Raw genomic sequence first — 14,871 nt, forward strand, 5'->3', positions numbered from 1 at the left:
AGTGGCAAAGAGTGGCTGCACACTGAGTCTCCTGTGTGGCGCTTTGATATTCAGTATAAACCGTCTTCCCACCCAAACAGCAAGCTTGGTTTTTTTCCTTTTTCTTTTTTTCTTTTTTGTTTTTTTTCTTTCACAAGAAGAGTCCCATTTTAGACTATTATTTCCGACCAAAAGCACGTGAATAGAAGCGGGGGCTTCCGAAGAGCTTTTGAAGGCAGCGTGTCTGCTCCGGCGGGCAGAGGGAAGAGGAGACGCACCGACCGCTTCACCGGGAGCAAAGAGGCAAGATGCACGTCTCCTCCGCTCTCTGACAACAGCTGGGATTTCCAAATCTTCTTGTCTTTTATTGCACTTCTTGGGAGACCTGACGGATTGTCTCCGGATAAGGAGCGATCTCTCGCTCTGCGCGTTTTGGTAAGGGCTTTAATTAACAGGAGTGACTGCCGATGCTTATATGAGTGGAAGTCAAATGATTGAGAACATGATGAGAATAATCGATCTCTCTTCTTTCAGCGGGGAGGAGATGCTCAGTTTTCCTCGCACTTGTTCGTGAGGTTGGAGGGAAAAAGAAGAGGGAGGTTTTGACAGACGCGCGAGCCGGAGAGACGGAGGATTATCCGGACAGGAGAGGAAACAGCAGATCTCACTGTCCGTCTCTCAGACAGCAAGACAGGAGCCAAGGCGGATTTCTTTCCTTTTCTTTTTTCTATTTTTTTTTTAACAATCGCGAAAGGAGGCGCACAAACCGCCACAGGAAGAGAGGCAGATAAGGAGGGTGGTAAAGAAGAGAAATAAACTATACCCTGAATAAAAAAAGAGGGATATGCGAGAATTAAGAGGGGAAGCAGCGTCGGGGAAGTGTGGATTTGAAGCTCTCCCTCCCTCTCTGTGACTTTTTTTTTTTTTTTTTTTTTTTTGGCCATGGAACGGGACAGAATAGAGAGATATTGACGACAAGCCGGCAGAGAGTGGATTTAACAGACAGAGAGAGGCAACCTGTGCGCCCGTCCCTCCTCCAGCCGCCCCGCGCTCTGGATGCTGACTGAATTCATTTTTCGGATATGAAGGATTTATCTAGTCGATGTTAGAAGGAGGAGGCGAAGAAAAGGCACGCGTCTCTCCCTCTCCTCTCTCTCTCTCTTTCTATCTCTCCCTCTCCCCCCTTCTCTCTCTCTCTCTCTCTCTCTCCCCCTCTCTCTCTCTCTCCCTCCGTTTTCTGGATGTGAAGCAGCATGCGGCCCGGTGAGAGCTTAGAGGGCTCGCGCTCGGCTCGCCGAAGATGTATCGGTGCTAATAAAACCCCGAACGGCGGCACGGAACGCTGTCCCGCGCACCTCTCGTCGGCGGCGACGAGGATGAAGAGGGCGACGACGAAGAGGGGGATGAGAGGGACGACGGGCGGAGGAATGACGGCGCTGCGCTGTTTTCTGTGGAGTCTCGTTCTCGGCTCGCTCTCCTCGGGCGCGCAAGGTAAGGGGATGCGACACCCGCGCGCGCACGCACACACGAGCGCGGGCACCCACACACGCAGTGTGGCATAAATGTCCCCCCACTCTTTGGTCAGACTGGGTGCTGCCTCATTTATTTATTTTATTTCCTGGTCCACTGCAGTCAGGAGGGAAGGTGCCACTTCTTCTTCTTCTTTTCTTTTTTTTTTTTTTTTTCAGTGTGTGAGGGTGTCTGCGTGCGCGTGAGGTGGTGTCAGTGCACAAGTGTGTGTGTGTGTATGTGAGGGGAATGTGTGCGTGCCTGGACGTGGATGCGGAGGAAAGCTGAAAAAAATAGAAATTGGTTTACAGAGTGGATGAAGGGAGAGAAGGCGAGATGGGGTAGAACCGGCAACAGCCTCTTTCCTTCTCTCCTCATTTTCAGCTCTCTTCAGTTTGCTCTCTCTCTCTCTCTCTCTCTCTCTCTCTCTCTCTCTCCATCCTTCTCTTCAATACAGCCATTGAGCTGGTAGCCAATAAATATTCTTGCAGTAGCTCTTGGGCTGTGGCAGCGAACGTGAGTTGCTTATACCTAAGTGTGTGCGGGAGTGTGTTTGTCTGTGTGTGTGTGTGTGTGTGTGTGTGTGTGTGTGTGTGTGTGTCGGTGTGTGAACGTGAGTTGTTTATGGTGATGAGGCCCCAGCCTTACACAGCATTTTACTCCCAAATAAGCAGCCCCGTGTCCACTTATTATCCCTTTGTCTTTCATTCAAAGAATGTTGTATTATTCTTGCGTCTCCACCTTTTTCCTCTCTCACACATGGACACTTTTCTGTCCTTGTCCTCCCCCCTCCTCACCCCTCTCCCCCTTTGCTTGTCGCACCTCGCACTGTCCCTTGCCCCCTTCTCTTTCTGTTAAATGTTAAAATATTCACAATAGAGCGCACACTTCCCCTCTTTCTGCGGTCTTTGTCTTCTGCTGCTTTCCATTGTAGTTTCCCATTCTGATCCTGTTCTGAACACACACACACACACATGCATGTGCACATGCAAACACACCCATTGCTGTGTCAGGTGAAGATTTTGTGGCACATAAACTAACTTACCATTAATCATCATATCTAGAGCGGAGGAAAGGACAGCCAGGTGATAAAAATTGAGTTTAGGAGGCGAGCAAAGGAGGAGATGAGGAAAGAGTTGACTGACAAAGGAGAGAGAGAGAGAGAGAGAAATAGCATAATAGATAGAGACGGAGCAAGTTTAGAGACATAGGCAGGCTCGGTTTCTAACTAAGCCAACCCCGGGGTCTAAGAGCTTCTGATAACACCCAGGCAGCCCGACTTTGTCAGAAAATGTGGGTTAAGATCTGCCAAAGCAGAGACTGAGACTGGAAATTGTTCAAGGAGGCAAAGGAAACCTCGAAAAATGCAGCTACTGGGGGAAGCTATTGAGAACCATTTGTCATTGTCATTTTAAAGTCTGCGTGATCCTCCAGTGTGGGGAGGTTGTGTGTAGGCTGACTGAGCAGAAATACTATGGATTTCTTCAGCGATTAAACAAATCAACATCAGGAACGTCTCCAGACAAACGGCCTCGCACCAGCGCCGACTCCAGAATTATGGCTTCATACATAAAGAAAGGCAGGAATCTGCACGCTTTCTGTGGCTTATTTTCAAAGGTTCTTTATCGTTCACTTTGACGGACAGATGAGAGATTATGATTTGCAGGGTGTCGACTGAACAAAGACTAAAAAACGTGGGATTTCCTCAGGCATAGAGGATCTCATTTTAAACCCCTTGGGCCACAGATCCTGGCATTGATCTCCTGAGCGATGTCTGACCTGTGAAAGTCATTATAGTGTCAGATATAAATCTATACCTTTTTATACATGTAATAAACTTATTTTATTTAAAGCTGTCTGGAGAGAAGTTTTGCTTAAATGCAAAAACCGAGATCAATAAAAAGCCAAAGGTAGATGGAGAAGCTGGCCAAGCAAGCAAATAACACCTCCTTTAAAAGTATAGAGGCTGAACAAAAAGTAAATAAACGTGTAATTACATGCCTCCTTGATCCATGCTGACATTTTGAGGGCCAGAGCTTTAAAAGTGGGATGGAAAATTAAAACCAGCCACAAGCCAAGCCCTGTTGCATTTTGGCTATGGTTGGTGGATTAGTCTGCTCGACCGGCCATTGGCAGGTAACCAATCATTGCATGGACTTGTAATTTTATTCTAAAAGGCAGTGTGAAGGTGAAGTAATGAACACGGCGGTAATGGATCCCCACACTGCTGCAGCGAGTGGACAAAAACATGAATTTCTAATGCGTTTGACACGGGGTTCTTGGGTATTTCCACAGAAATCCTCTTTTGTACTGATGCTGGGTTTTGATTGGGGAGTCTGTCCACAAGACAAGAAAGTAAGAGTCTGCATTTAAGAGGTCTGGTGGAAGGCTTTAACCCTCGATCTGTTTTGTGTATTTTCAACTTGTACTTCTCCATTTTTGCACATTGTTGAGTTTTATCCCCCCCCCCAAAAAAAAAAAAACTCCTCCCATTAAGTTTTTCTGTCATATCCTGCAGAATTTCTGCACTTCTGTTCTCCTTCTCTTCTGTGATCCCCCTTCTTTCTTTTTTTTTGTTTCATCCTCTTTCCTCTCCTCCTCCCTGTTCACTCTACCCCTGCTCTTCTTAACGTCTCCTGTCCTCCACTCCTCTGCTCAGATTTCCTCTCCTCCGCTCATAATTTCTTCTTGGCTCTCATCTCTCCTCCAGGCTCTCCCTCTCTTCATTTCATTTCCACTGTCAGATTTGTCCTGTGGCTCCAGAGGTTTAATATACTCAACAAACATGCAAATTCACACATGTGCACACGCACGCACGGCCAGAATAGCCCATTGTTCCAGACATGATTGTGATTGGGCTACGTTTAGCCTGTCAAACAATCCTGAGCTGAATCAAACTTCTCAAGCGGAAATTTCCACCAAATCTATAATTTCCCTCTCCATCTGGATGATCCGAATGGCTCCTCTGTTTTCACAGGTTATTTACTGACCATGTGGATTTCATCAGAACTCAATCAAAGGACTTATATTGATCAATCATCTCCACTAATTATCAATTAGACAGCCGGGCCAATCTACTCCCGGTCATCTGTAGGCGAAGGAATTGCAACGGGTTTTTCTGAAGGCTGGTCTCCAGCATGCGACCATGCAATTAACCCCGAAGGCTAAAAATAGCTAATTTAATTTACATCGACGAACCGTGGAAATGTAGTGCTTTGTTCTTGCAACATGACCAAATTGAAATTTATCAGTCATCCCCTGGTAGCATCTAGTAATTTAATGCTGGCCATCAGTGTTAAATTGCACAGGCTGTCAGGCACGGTGAAGTGGTCGTCCAGGCAGGTTTTATCACCCATCGCTGGATATCAGAGATTGATTGGGGCAGTCTGCAGCCCTGATGCTGATTATAAGTCATTGATTGATGCTGTCCATTAATATGCCACTACTAATCATTTATCAGTGTTAGTTACTGGTTGAATGTTTTGGTTATCATTCTCATCTGTCGGTTATCAATTGATATTTTATGCACAATCGATATTACATCTTACCGGTGAGCTGGGAACTTTTTTTTTCTCCTTCTTCTTCTTCTTCTTCCTTCCCACCCCCCGCATAACAGATGCACACGCATTTGGATTATTAACACACCGCATTCACACTGAGTCAGACGGGCACTCTCACTCTGAACATTAGTGCCGCACAGACTCTGTAACGCACATTTAATCCCGTGGCTTATGACTGGTTTCTCAGGGAGCAAGATGTGTCTGTCGCAGAGTCAGCCTCTTGATCATATAAATACTTCGGACTTACAGAGAGAGCAAAGGAGGGAGGGGGGGGAGGACTAAAGGTAGGCGAGACTTAGAGGAAGACAAATGGCAGGAAAGTAAGACAGCTGTATGGCGGTGGTGAGGGTGCAGCACCCTCCTCCGACCCCCACACCCTCTCCTCCTGTCTGCCTCTAACAGCAGTGCTGGAATTAGTGCCACAGTGAAGCAGCCAGGGAAGCACATTCTGTGATTTTTTAGCTTTGACATCAAGGATATTGTATCATGCCCCAAGTGCATGCAGATATGTTTTCATATTTAACCAAGTGCATGATTGGTTTTAAACCTGCAGAAGGAGAATCACTCTTCGGCTGCTGTGAGCAGAGATTTAAGAGAACTGGACAAATACCGGCAGTGAACATTTTGCAGAAATATGCACTTTTCAGCATTAGGAGGGAATTGACTTTCCGTTGCAGGTGTTGCTTTTGGCATTTTTTGATTGAATTCCTGCCCTCTCCACTTCCTTTTTCTCACCTTTCTTCAGAGCTCCAGTACATCAGTGTTACCATTCCAGATACCAGTCGCTGTTCATGTAATACATCTGTCCAGTGAGACTTCTCGGCAGGGACGAAGGATCAGTTTGTTCTTTGTGTTTATGGTTTTTGCTGTCTTCACTGCTCGATTGTCATTTTTTCCCTCTTTCAAAAATCAACCCATATAGTCTTTTCTCATCCTTGCTTTTTCCTGCTGATCTCCAACCAGAGTGAATTATAATTTTCGTCTTTCTCACATCTCTACTTTTTCCGTTGTATTTTCTGCTAACCATTAGCATTGAAAGGTAATTTTTCTTGTGTTGGTTGTTTGAAGTTAATACTCAATGTGAAAATCTCTGCTTCTCCTTCATGTGTGTTTTCTTCTCTTTGTAAAAGAAACATGTTTAATTCCTGCTCACAGATTGATACCCAAATGGTGCTTTTTTTTAAATAGCTTGAGCTAGGCCTGGACAACTGATCGAATTTTGATCGTGATTGCGATCGTGACTTCTAACAATCATAAAAACATTATTGTTGAAGAAAAACAATGGGCCATGTGGTGTGAATGCAAGTGGTGCTAATGCCACCGTGTTGCATGCGGTGGTCATGTCTGCACTCAAAGGCAACAGGACCAATTTATTGAACAATTTAAAGTTTGTTCATAAAGTGGTCTATGACCAGGTGATGGAGGACCCAAAAAATTGCAATTTCGTCAACTTTAGCCAGCGCCACTGCAACGCAGTCCTCTATGGAGGACACTCTTTACAGTGTCATCAGTAACATTATCAACCCGGGATTCAAGATGCTTAAAAGGCCCTTTAAAACGGCTTCAACGAGATTTTGGGTTTTGTTTTTGACTGTGTTTTTTTGCATGCTGCAAATTGTGCATCATCATTGAACTGATATTTTTCTGGTTGTTATTTTAAGTTGTGGTTCAATTCATGCTCAAGTTTTGAAATCAATGGATTTTTGTCGTTAATGTTGGTTTCAGCAGCAATCAAAATAATGATGTTATTTATTCATATTTTGCCATAGTCATCCAGCCCAAGCTTGAGCGCCACATATGTATTTCAAATTTACCCCAGTATGATTTCATAAATGTCAGCCTGCACATATTGAGATGTCTCTGTCATCAACGGGCTTGTTAAATACAGAGAAGTGATGATTTTTGCAATGCAAATTGGAACAAAGGAAGTATTCTCCCTAGTTAGAAGTTCCAGCTGTTCCTGGGCCCTGTGGACCCTTAACAGCTTTTTATATACAATTGTTCTTTTCCTCCCGGGTTTACTGCAAATGTGTGTTCAGCCTGATGTCATGAGTATAATAGGTTTCATCATTCATCATAATTAAATACAAAAATGTGTTACTTTTCTGCTAAAGCCATCAGTAAGTAGTAGATCACATTTCCAAAAACTGACATGAGTCATGAGTATTTTTCTGTGGTTACAAAAATAATAGCTTTTTTAATCATTTCTTCGCACAGGATGTATGCAGTGTATGGGATGAATGCATTGCAATAATCACTCTAGAGAAAATTACACACCCCCTCACTCCCCACAAAAAAACAAAACAAACAAGTGTTTTCCAGTGCACTGAAAGGTGACTTGTGTGCTTGATGCCGAGCTCCCACTTTGCATGACTTCCTGTCAAAAACACAGACGCACACTCAGGCAGTCTGTCAGTCCTCCATAGCCTCTTCATTATTTCAAAGATGATTAGAAGTAGACGTGACGTGAACATGTTGAATAGAAGATACAACCACATGCGCGCCCGCACACGCACACACACACACACACACACACACACACACACACACACACACACACACACACACACACACACACAGGCGCACACACGCTTACAAACACACTGAAATATGTTGGGTGAACCAAGATAGCATGTGTTACCCTCAGGGTGTGCCTGGCAAACACTGTACACATGTGCACAGTAATAGGACACACACACACACACACACACACACACACACACACACACACACACACACACACACACACACACACACAGAGAGCACCAGCTGGGTATGATTCTGTCTGTCTTAGTTAATTTCTAATCCGCCTGTCTCAAAATGCATCAGAGAGACAGAGAGAGTCTGTGTGTGTGTGTGTGTGTGTGTGTGTGTGTGTGTGTGTGTGTGTGTGTGTGTGTGTGTGTGTGTGTGTGTGTGTGTGTGTGTGTGTGTGTGTGTGTGTGTGTGTGTGTGTGTGTGTGTGTGTGTGCGTGCGTGCATGTGCGTGTGCACGTGTCTGTGTGTCTGCGTGCGTGCGTCCACATATAAATATATGTGAAGAAACATCCAGCATACCACAGTGGGAGTATATAAGGAGGCATTTCATTAAAACAGATGGGCGAAGTGGGAAATAGTGCGTATGTGTGTATATTTATATATATATATAAGAAAGAGGAGGAATTTGTGTGGATATATAAACAGCAGAATCGGTCAAAGGTTCAGTCCCTTGTGACAGCCAGAGTCTGTCCCTGTCAAGCTGTCCTTGAGGAAGATACTGATGCCCTTAATGACTGTCTGCTGCTCTGGGGGAAAGTACATACAGCAGCTGACATGAGATTTCCTCAAGAACAGTGGCAGAGGAGCACAGGAGTGACAAGACTCGAAAATAAGGCTGGTCGTTATCTTCATGAAAGCAGAAGCATTTTCATCACCAGAACCCCTGCAACCAAAGCCATAAAGTGACGTGGTAATGAAACAATAACGGCACATAATTAGTGATTTGGCTTCAATCTAAAAGATTGTTGTATGTCTATGCAGTTCAGTATGTGATGTATTTTTCTGTTTTTGGGGGGTTGAACGCTGTAAACACAATGGACTGTTGTCCATACCTTGCCTTGGAGGGGGTCAAATTGCATGACTGTGTGTATTAACTGTACAATTAAGTTGGCTTTAGGGTAAGAATCCCAATGGGGGTTTGGGTTAGGTATTGCGATGCCGTTCAGGGAAATTCTCCGTGTCTGTAGGTTGTACAAATGCGCCTGTGTGGATCTCGCAAAGTTAATATATTCCTAGAATAGCTGCAAAAGCAGCAACAACATAATTAACAATGACTCCTGAATCTTGATTAAGTGATTCATCTGAATGTTTAATTTCTTTTTCAGCTCAGACAGGCAAATGATCATGGATTGGTCTTAGTGATTGCATGCAGTGCATGTTTAGTCAGGAAACACTGTTGCAGGTAATAACTGGTAAATGATGCACCGGCAATGATCACACTCATGAATATGGTAATCAGTTTTAATTATTGGCATTACTAATGATGGGCCTTTTCAGTTCAACTGTTCAGAACGTGGCTTGGAATAAGGAATTGTAATTTAGCTCCGTTTCCTTGTCTTTTGTTTCCAGACGCTATATTTAATACTTTATGTCCTGTTGGTCTGAGAGTTTTGTCAAAATTAGTAATCATCAAGACACAGTTTCACTTGAGGAGTTCAGTAGTAAGCAACTAAAGTCCTTTTATTTTTGTTTTGCTGTTAAGTTTTCAAGCTCTCCAATAATTCATGTAATGTGTATGACAAAGAGAAGTTATTTTTATGTTTATTTCATGATGGTGGAAAAAAAATAAAACAAACAAAAAAACCTGCAATCTCTCAAAAACATGGGAAGCTGAACAGATGGACCCTCCGTGAACCCAAATACTTTCATGGCTGTCAGATGGAACAATCTTATCCTTTCAACATTTATATCAGCCTCATTTCTAAATAAAAGTGTATCTATTTTTTTAAAGCTATGATAAGTGCTGCCTTCCATCTAATTAAGTCTATCTGGATCCATCATATTCCTTGCTTTTTTAAATATAGTCTCTCCTCGTTATAAAATATATATGTACCACTGGACGCTGCTGTGATTTGGAAGTCAAACACAGAAAATGGGCTAGCTGTGTGTGTGTGTGTGTGTGTGTGTGTGTGTGTGTGTGTGTGTGTGTGTGTGCATGTGCATGTGCGTGTGTGTTTAAACATGACAATTATGCCCATGTGCCCCAAAGAAACATAGCTGCCAGCAGAGCACACAGACACACACACACACACACACACACACACACACACACACACACACACACACACACACAAAACCCCTTGCTGTCTAAGCACACACACAATCTCACCTGCTCATCGCGTTATGAGGTGACACTCAGGAGAAGTCTGTTGTTTTCATTATGCTGTTGTGTTGGTTCGCTGCCCCGTTCTGAAATGATCCACCTGGATTTTTTTTTCCTGGTATGAAAACAAAGCACAATATCTCCTTTTACAAGTGGGACAGTACGTATTTAAATAAAGATAAAATAAGTAAATACATACATTTCGTGTATCTCTGTGCTTCTCTGCACAGTTACACATTTCTACACCCTGTTTTGTCACTGTTATGATCATGCAGGAATAAATATGTATTTGTTGGATGAGCAGTAGGACTGATTTCTGTTCTTGGAAAAAAAAAAAAAAAATCAAACAATTTGTGCCACTTTCACACAGTTCTCTGGTGGAGCTCTTGGCGATCTCATCTTCTTCACTCCCAAAATCTCGAGGTGACCTGGGGGTAAAGCCCACTCTGCTGGGGAGAGCACTGTCATCGTGGGGTTAAAGTTCATTCCTCGACTACCCAGCCATGGGAATCTCCACCGGTTGAAGAGTCTCATCTCGGGCTTTCTCTGCCAATCAGACACCCGATTATCGGCATCTGGGGGTGCCAGCAGCTCAGAACAACAGTCAATAGCAACAGCAAAGAAGAGCTGTTTGGCAGAGACGATGTTTTTCGTGGGCACAGCCCACATACTTCCTATCCTAGAAATGTATGTTTCCTTCAAATGTGGCACCAAATGAAAGGGAATGATCAGGCTTTCCACTGCTATGAGATTTACTGCCAAGAAGCATTGTTACAACAAAAATAATCCACCCAACATATTTATTTTTTCACTTTTTGTGCATAGTTCATGATAATTATCCAAAACACGAGTTGCGTTTGCATGCGTAAGCACCCTTTCCCCCCATCTTTTATTGGCACAGAGTCTCCAGGCTCTGCAGGTGATGCATTTCTTTCTGACTGATGATGTATTTCCTGTCTAAGTCTTGCACCTCGGGAGCCTTTTATGTACTGTTGTTCACTCCGTCTATGTGGGTGTGTTTCTGCGCGTGCGCGGCGCGACTCCGCGGCTGTGTGAGCGCACGTGCACGCGTGCGCCTGTCGGATTTATTCCCAGAGAAGACTCATTTCCCCAGCAGGCCCTGTCAGGCTGTTTCTGGGCGCACTCAGTTCACAGCTGGAGGCAACTGCTGTCACCTGCTTACCTAACATCTCCTCTCTGCTTTTCTCTCCTCTCCTCTCATCTCCTTTGTCTTCCCTCCCTCCTTTTGATCGCCTGCCCTCTCATCAGTCATAACACTGGTCAACAGTGTGTCCCCGTACAACACCGCGAGTCGTTTTGGGGCAGCTTTTTACAAACAAGCAAACTTGAAGGGAAATTGTTCTTTTATAGTTGGCAAGAAAATTACTCTAAAGAGACTGTATGGCCAAACGATTACACTGAGAGCCCCAAAGCCTTATTTTTTTCGTAGTATTTAGTGTGGACCTTCGAGAAAGTTGTTTTCAAAGACGCCTGTGCTTCAGTGGTTTGGAGCACTCTTAAAAAAAAAAAGTAGGACACCTCAGTCAGCCTGGCAGGGACACAAACCAGAGCCAGACAAGTTAGATTACTTTAATTGAGGAAGCTCAAATTGGGTTCCTGTTTTTAAATTATAATTGTGAACATTCAAAAAAGAAGTCTGCAAATTTAAAATGATTTATGACTCTTGTTTTATTTTTCAATTCTAATTTTTGAGAAATTAAGGAGTAGACGTGGCGGCATGCAGTTTTCTGATAACTCAGAAGGGTGTTGCAGTGGACAACCGTAAACACTCCGACCTTTAACCCTGGCCGTCTGTTCCTCTCACACTCTGACCCCACCGCGCTCTCTCTCTGCCTCCCTGCCTCTCTCACTCAGGGTCACTGGGTTAGACAGCGAGCAGATGCTTAACGGCATGACCGCAGCCAATCCTGACACCACAACACGCATACTCCCATTCTGTCAGCTCCCCTGTGTTAAATGTATTTGTCTCACCGAGAGATATTTCTCACCTGTGTAATCGTTCATTTTGCGTTTCCGTTGACACCGACAGGAAAACGGTGGCGACTTGCAGGATTAAAAACAAAGAAATGCAACTTCAGACAACAACTAGCCATAACAATATAACCATCTACCTTGAAATAGTGTTGACTCATTGAAGCATGGACTGCATCAGACCTCTGACAGTGTGCTTTTTTTCATTGTTTTTCATTTTCATTTTTTTGTATCTGGCACAAATATTTTTGAAGCATATTCAATGAATTCTGGCTGCCTGTGACCCTGCTCACTTGGTTTTCTCTTCTGGACCAGTTCTGATTCCTACTGACCTTTGCAGTCAAGAGCGACAATTTTTGAAATGCCGTGACTCAGTGGTTCAGTCGTCGCAGCTTGCTCGAACCCCTTTCTACCTGCTCCTTGTACATCAACGATCGGTGATCACAAAGCAATGTGTGATCAGTGTGTCCATGTGATCAGAAAAAAAAAAAAAAAAACGTCAATAATAAGTGCTCAATTTTTTTGGAAAAAATCTCAGCTGCAAAAAAAACAATTTTTATGATTAATTCATTTAATATTCATTAACATCTGGTGGGATCTTCGTGAGTTTTGTAGAGACACATCATTCAGCAACTATTTCAATATGATGCCTTGTTCATTTAAAATAAAAACCATAAAAGGTGAGCCCGAGTGCAAGTCGGCCTGCAAAAAACAAATTGCAGTCTAAGATAACAAATCTTGCATTCCCAATGTGAGTGCAAGTCCATCTTGATTAAACCAACGATGGTTCTCATTTTTGGCAAGACTATATTTAATACACTTTGCTGCTGTTGTAGGCACCAGTGTTACTCTTGATTCTTTATAATTTTTCTAAAAATAAGGCTGCGGTTAAGTGCTTTCTTGGCTTCAAAGGCATAACAAACAACCTAATTGCAATTTTGTTTCTAATCGAAGGCCATGTCCATTTTTTGGCTAAGGCCTGATTCCTTTATCTCGACTTCACCTGAAAAGAAATATTCTTTTTACATGGCACAGCAAGTATTCCTTTTTTTTCCTTTTATTGACAATATTTTTTTAAAGGAAAAAAAAAAGTGTTGACGATGAAAAGCACCTTAGACTTGAGTATTTTCTGAACTATTATATTTTCTGTTAGCATGTTTTCAAGACATACCAATACAAGCTGAGGTAGAATAAACATTCCTGGTTTTAATAAAGCATAATAAAACACAATGGCATTTGAGCCCCGCTGTAGAATGATCTCTCAAAAAGAAAAACAATAAAAATATCGTCAAACCGCATCCATCTACTTTGTGATGTTGTCGCCTTCAAACTACTCCAGGTAATGTACAGCATATCATCAGACAAACAAAGAACCAGCCCAGAGAACGGGTTAGTGTCCGATTGATGTTGAGCCGAAATGAGTTTCTTGGTTCAAAAGAAACAGAACGATGAAAGGGATTGAAAGATAGAAAGAAAGTGAGTCATTGGATCAGAATTGTGCCTTCACAGAGCAGAAATCAACAGAATTAAATTCCAATAGAACACAAGGAAAACTGGACTCCAGATGTGTCACCAAGGTCACAGTGTTCAAAGGGAGCCACTCTCGACTTCACACAACTGATCAGGTCCGACTAAAAACATTTTCTTGGCAAGCTATCAAAGCCGAGGTCCAAAGAAGATCACTGTTTTCTGTCTGAGGTAAAAGGTTTGCTCTGTGCAGGCGGCTGGTTCCTTCATTTTCTTTTTCTTTCCTTTTTTTTTTTCATTTTTAATTTTACATTTTGAGGAGAGAAAACACAAAAAACGGGGTGACAAGACGAGAGCCTGGTGAAAGCAGAGAGCCTGTCAGTCATTCTTTCATTATATGAGTCACGGTAACTTTTCCTTTTATTTGCTTTCTTACAGCAAGGTTTGGGTGCAACATTTACTAGAAGTGAGATAGAAATTACACTGGCTAACTTATCTGTGTTGCTGAGAGCATTTAGGAAACTATTCTGATGAGTAACCACACACTCAAGGCCCTTTGGCTTTTATCTTCAATCTTTTGACCACTTACACAATCAGGAGTCGCTCAAGTAAACAGCAAATATATCAAAAGAAAGTAAATGAGGTTCTGCTTGATTGCGCAGTGACCCTTGATATCACACTTCGCATGTTCACAAGGAGAAGAAACCCCAGCCAGCAAGTTTTAAATATTCATTTGTTGCCCTTTGCAAATGCATGCAACATTTTCCTAAATTGACTGCACACATTTAGCCACTCATTTCTCTGTTTCAGCTGGTGATCTAGTTCTGCTGTGTATTTAATGTTTTTAATTAAAGCTGTTGTCTGATATAATGAAACTGAAGAGGATTACGGATTATTTGGATTACATTTGTGAACTTGTTGGCTTGTCCTCCAGATGTACGCGAGACACTGTTCATTGGAGCTTGATAAATTTGGGGAGCACGATGCTTTGCGCCACTTTGGACAAAAATGATCAAATGACAAGCCACAGGTCGAACCGCCGTCACGTTCGTCATCACTTCTCATTCATTAAGGATGGAATGCTAATAGATAGCTCAACATCCACATAAAGACGAACCATTTTTATTCAAGTCGAGCAGAAGAGGTCGGTCTTACCATAAAAAATGACTGAGTGTGTGGATTTATGCGTGTGCTATGAGGTTCTTACTAATCTGTCCGGTTGGGTCACGAGGGGCAGTAACTCAGATTGATGATATGTATTACCTTGAGATAGTCAACATGATTTACACAATGCCACGTACTTTTCAGATGACATCAGACTTCTGGTGTACCAAACCTAAATCTGACATTATCGGACATACACTGTATTCTGTCTGTTGAGGAAAGATATAGAACAGGTGAACTAATTTAAATGCATGAGATTTTTTGCACATATTTCCATACAAGTACTAGCACATAACTTCAGCTTCATAACAAATATATAAAAAGTATTTTTTTTCCTGA

At 42.8% G+C, this 14,871-nt stretch overlaps 1 protein-coding gene across 1 annotated transcript in view; it reads left to right on the plus strand.

Annotated features, from left to right (window-relative positions):
* Positions 1-919: 919 nt before the first annotated feature.
* The window catches only part of LOC115409809 (CUB and sushi domain-containing protein 3-like), a 160,823-nt gene continuing 146,871 nt past the window's right edge, over positions 920-14,871 (plus strand). The window contains exon 1 of the mRNA XM_030121087.1: positions 920-1,470. Within this exon, the coding sequence (XP_029976947.1) occupies positions 1,233-1,470 (238 nt within the window). The 5' untranslated portion in view covers positions 920-1,232. The remainder of the gene's footprint in view (positions 1,471-14,871) is intronic.

Source organism: Salarias fasciatus, chromosome 22, assembly GCF_902148845.1.
Source record: "Salarias fasciatus chromosome 22, fSalaFa1.1, whole genome shotgun sequence".
Classification (NCBI taxonomy): Eukaryota; Metazoa; Chordata; class Actinopteri; order Blenniiformes; family Blenniidae; genus Salarias; species Salarias fasciatus.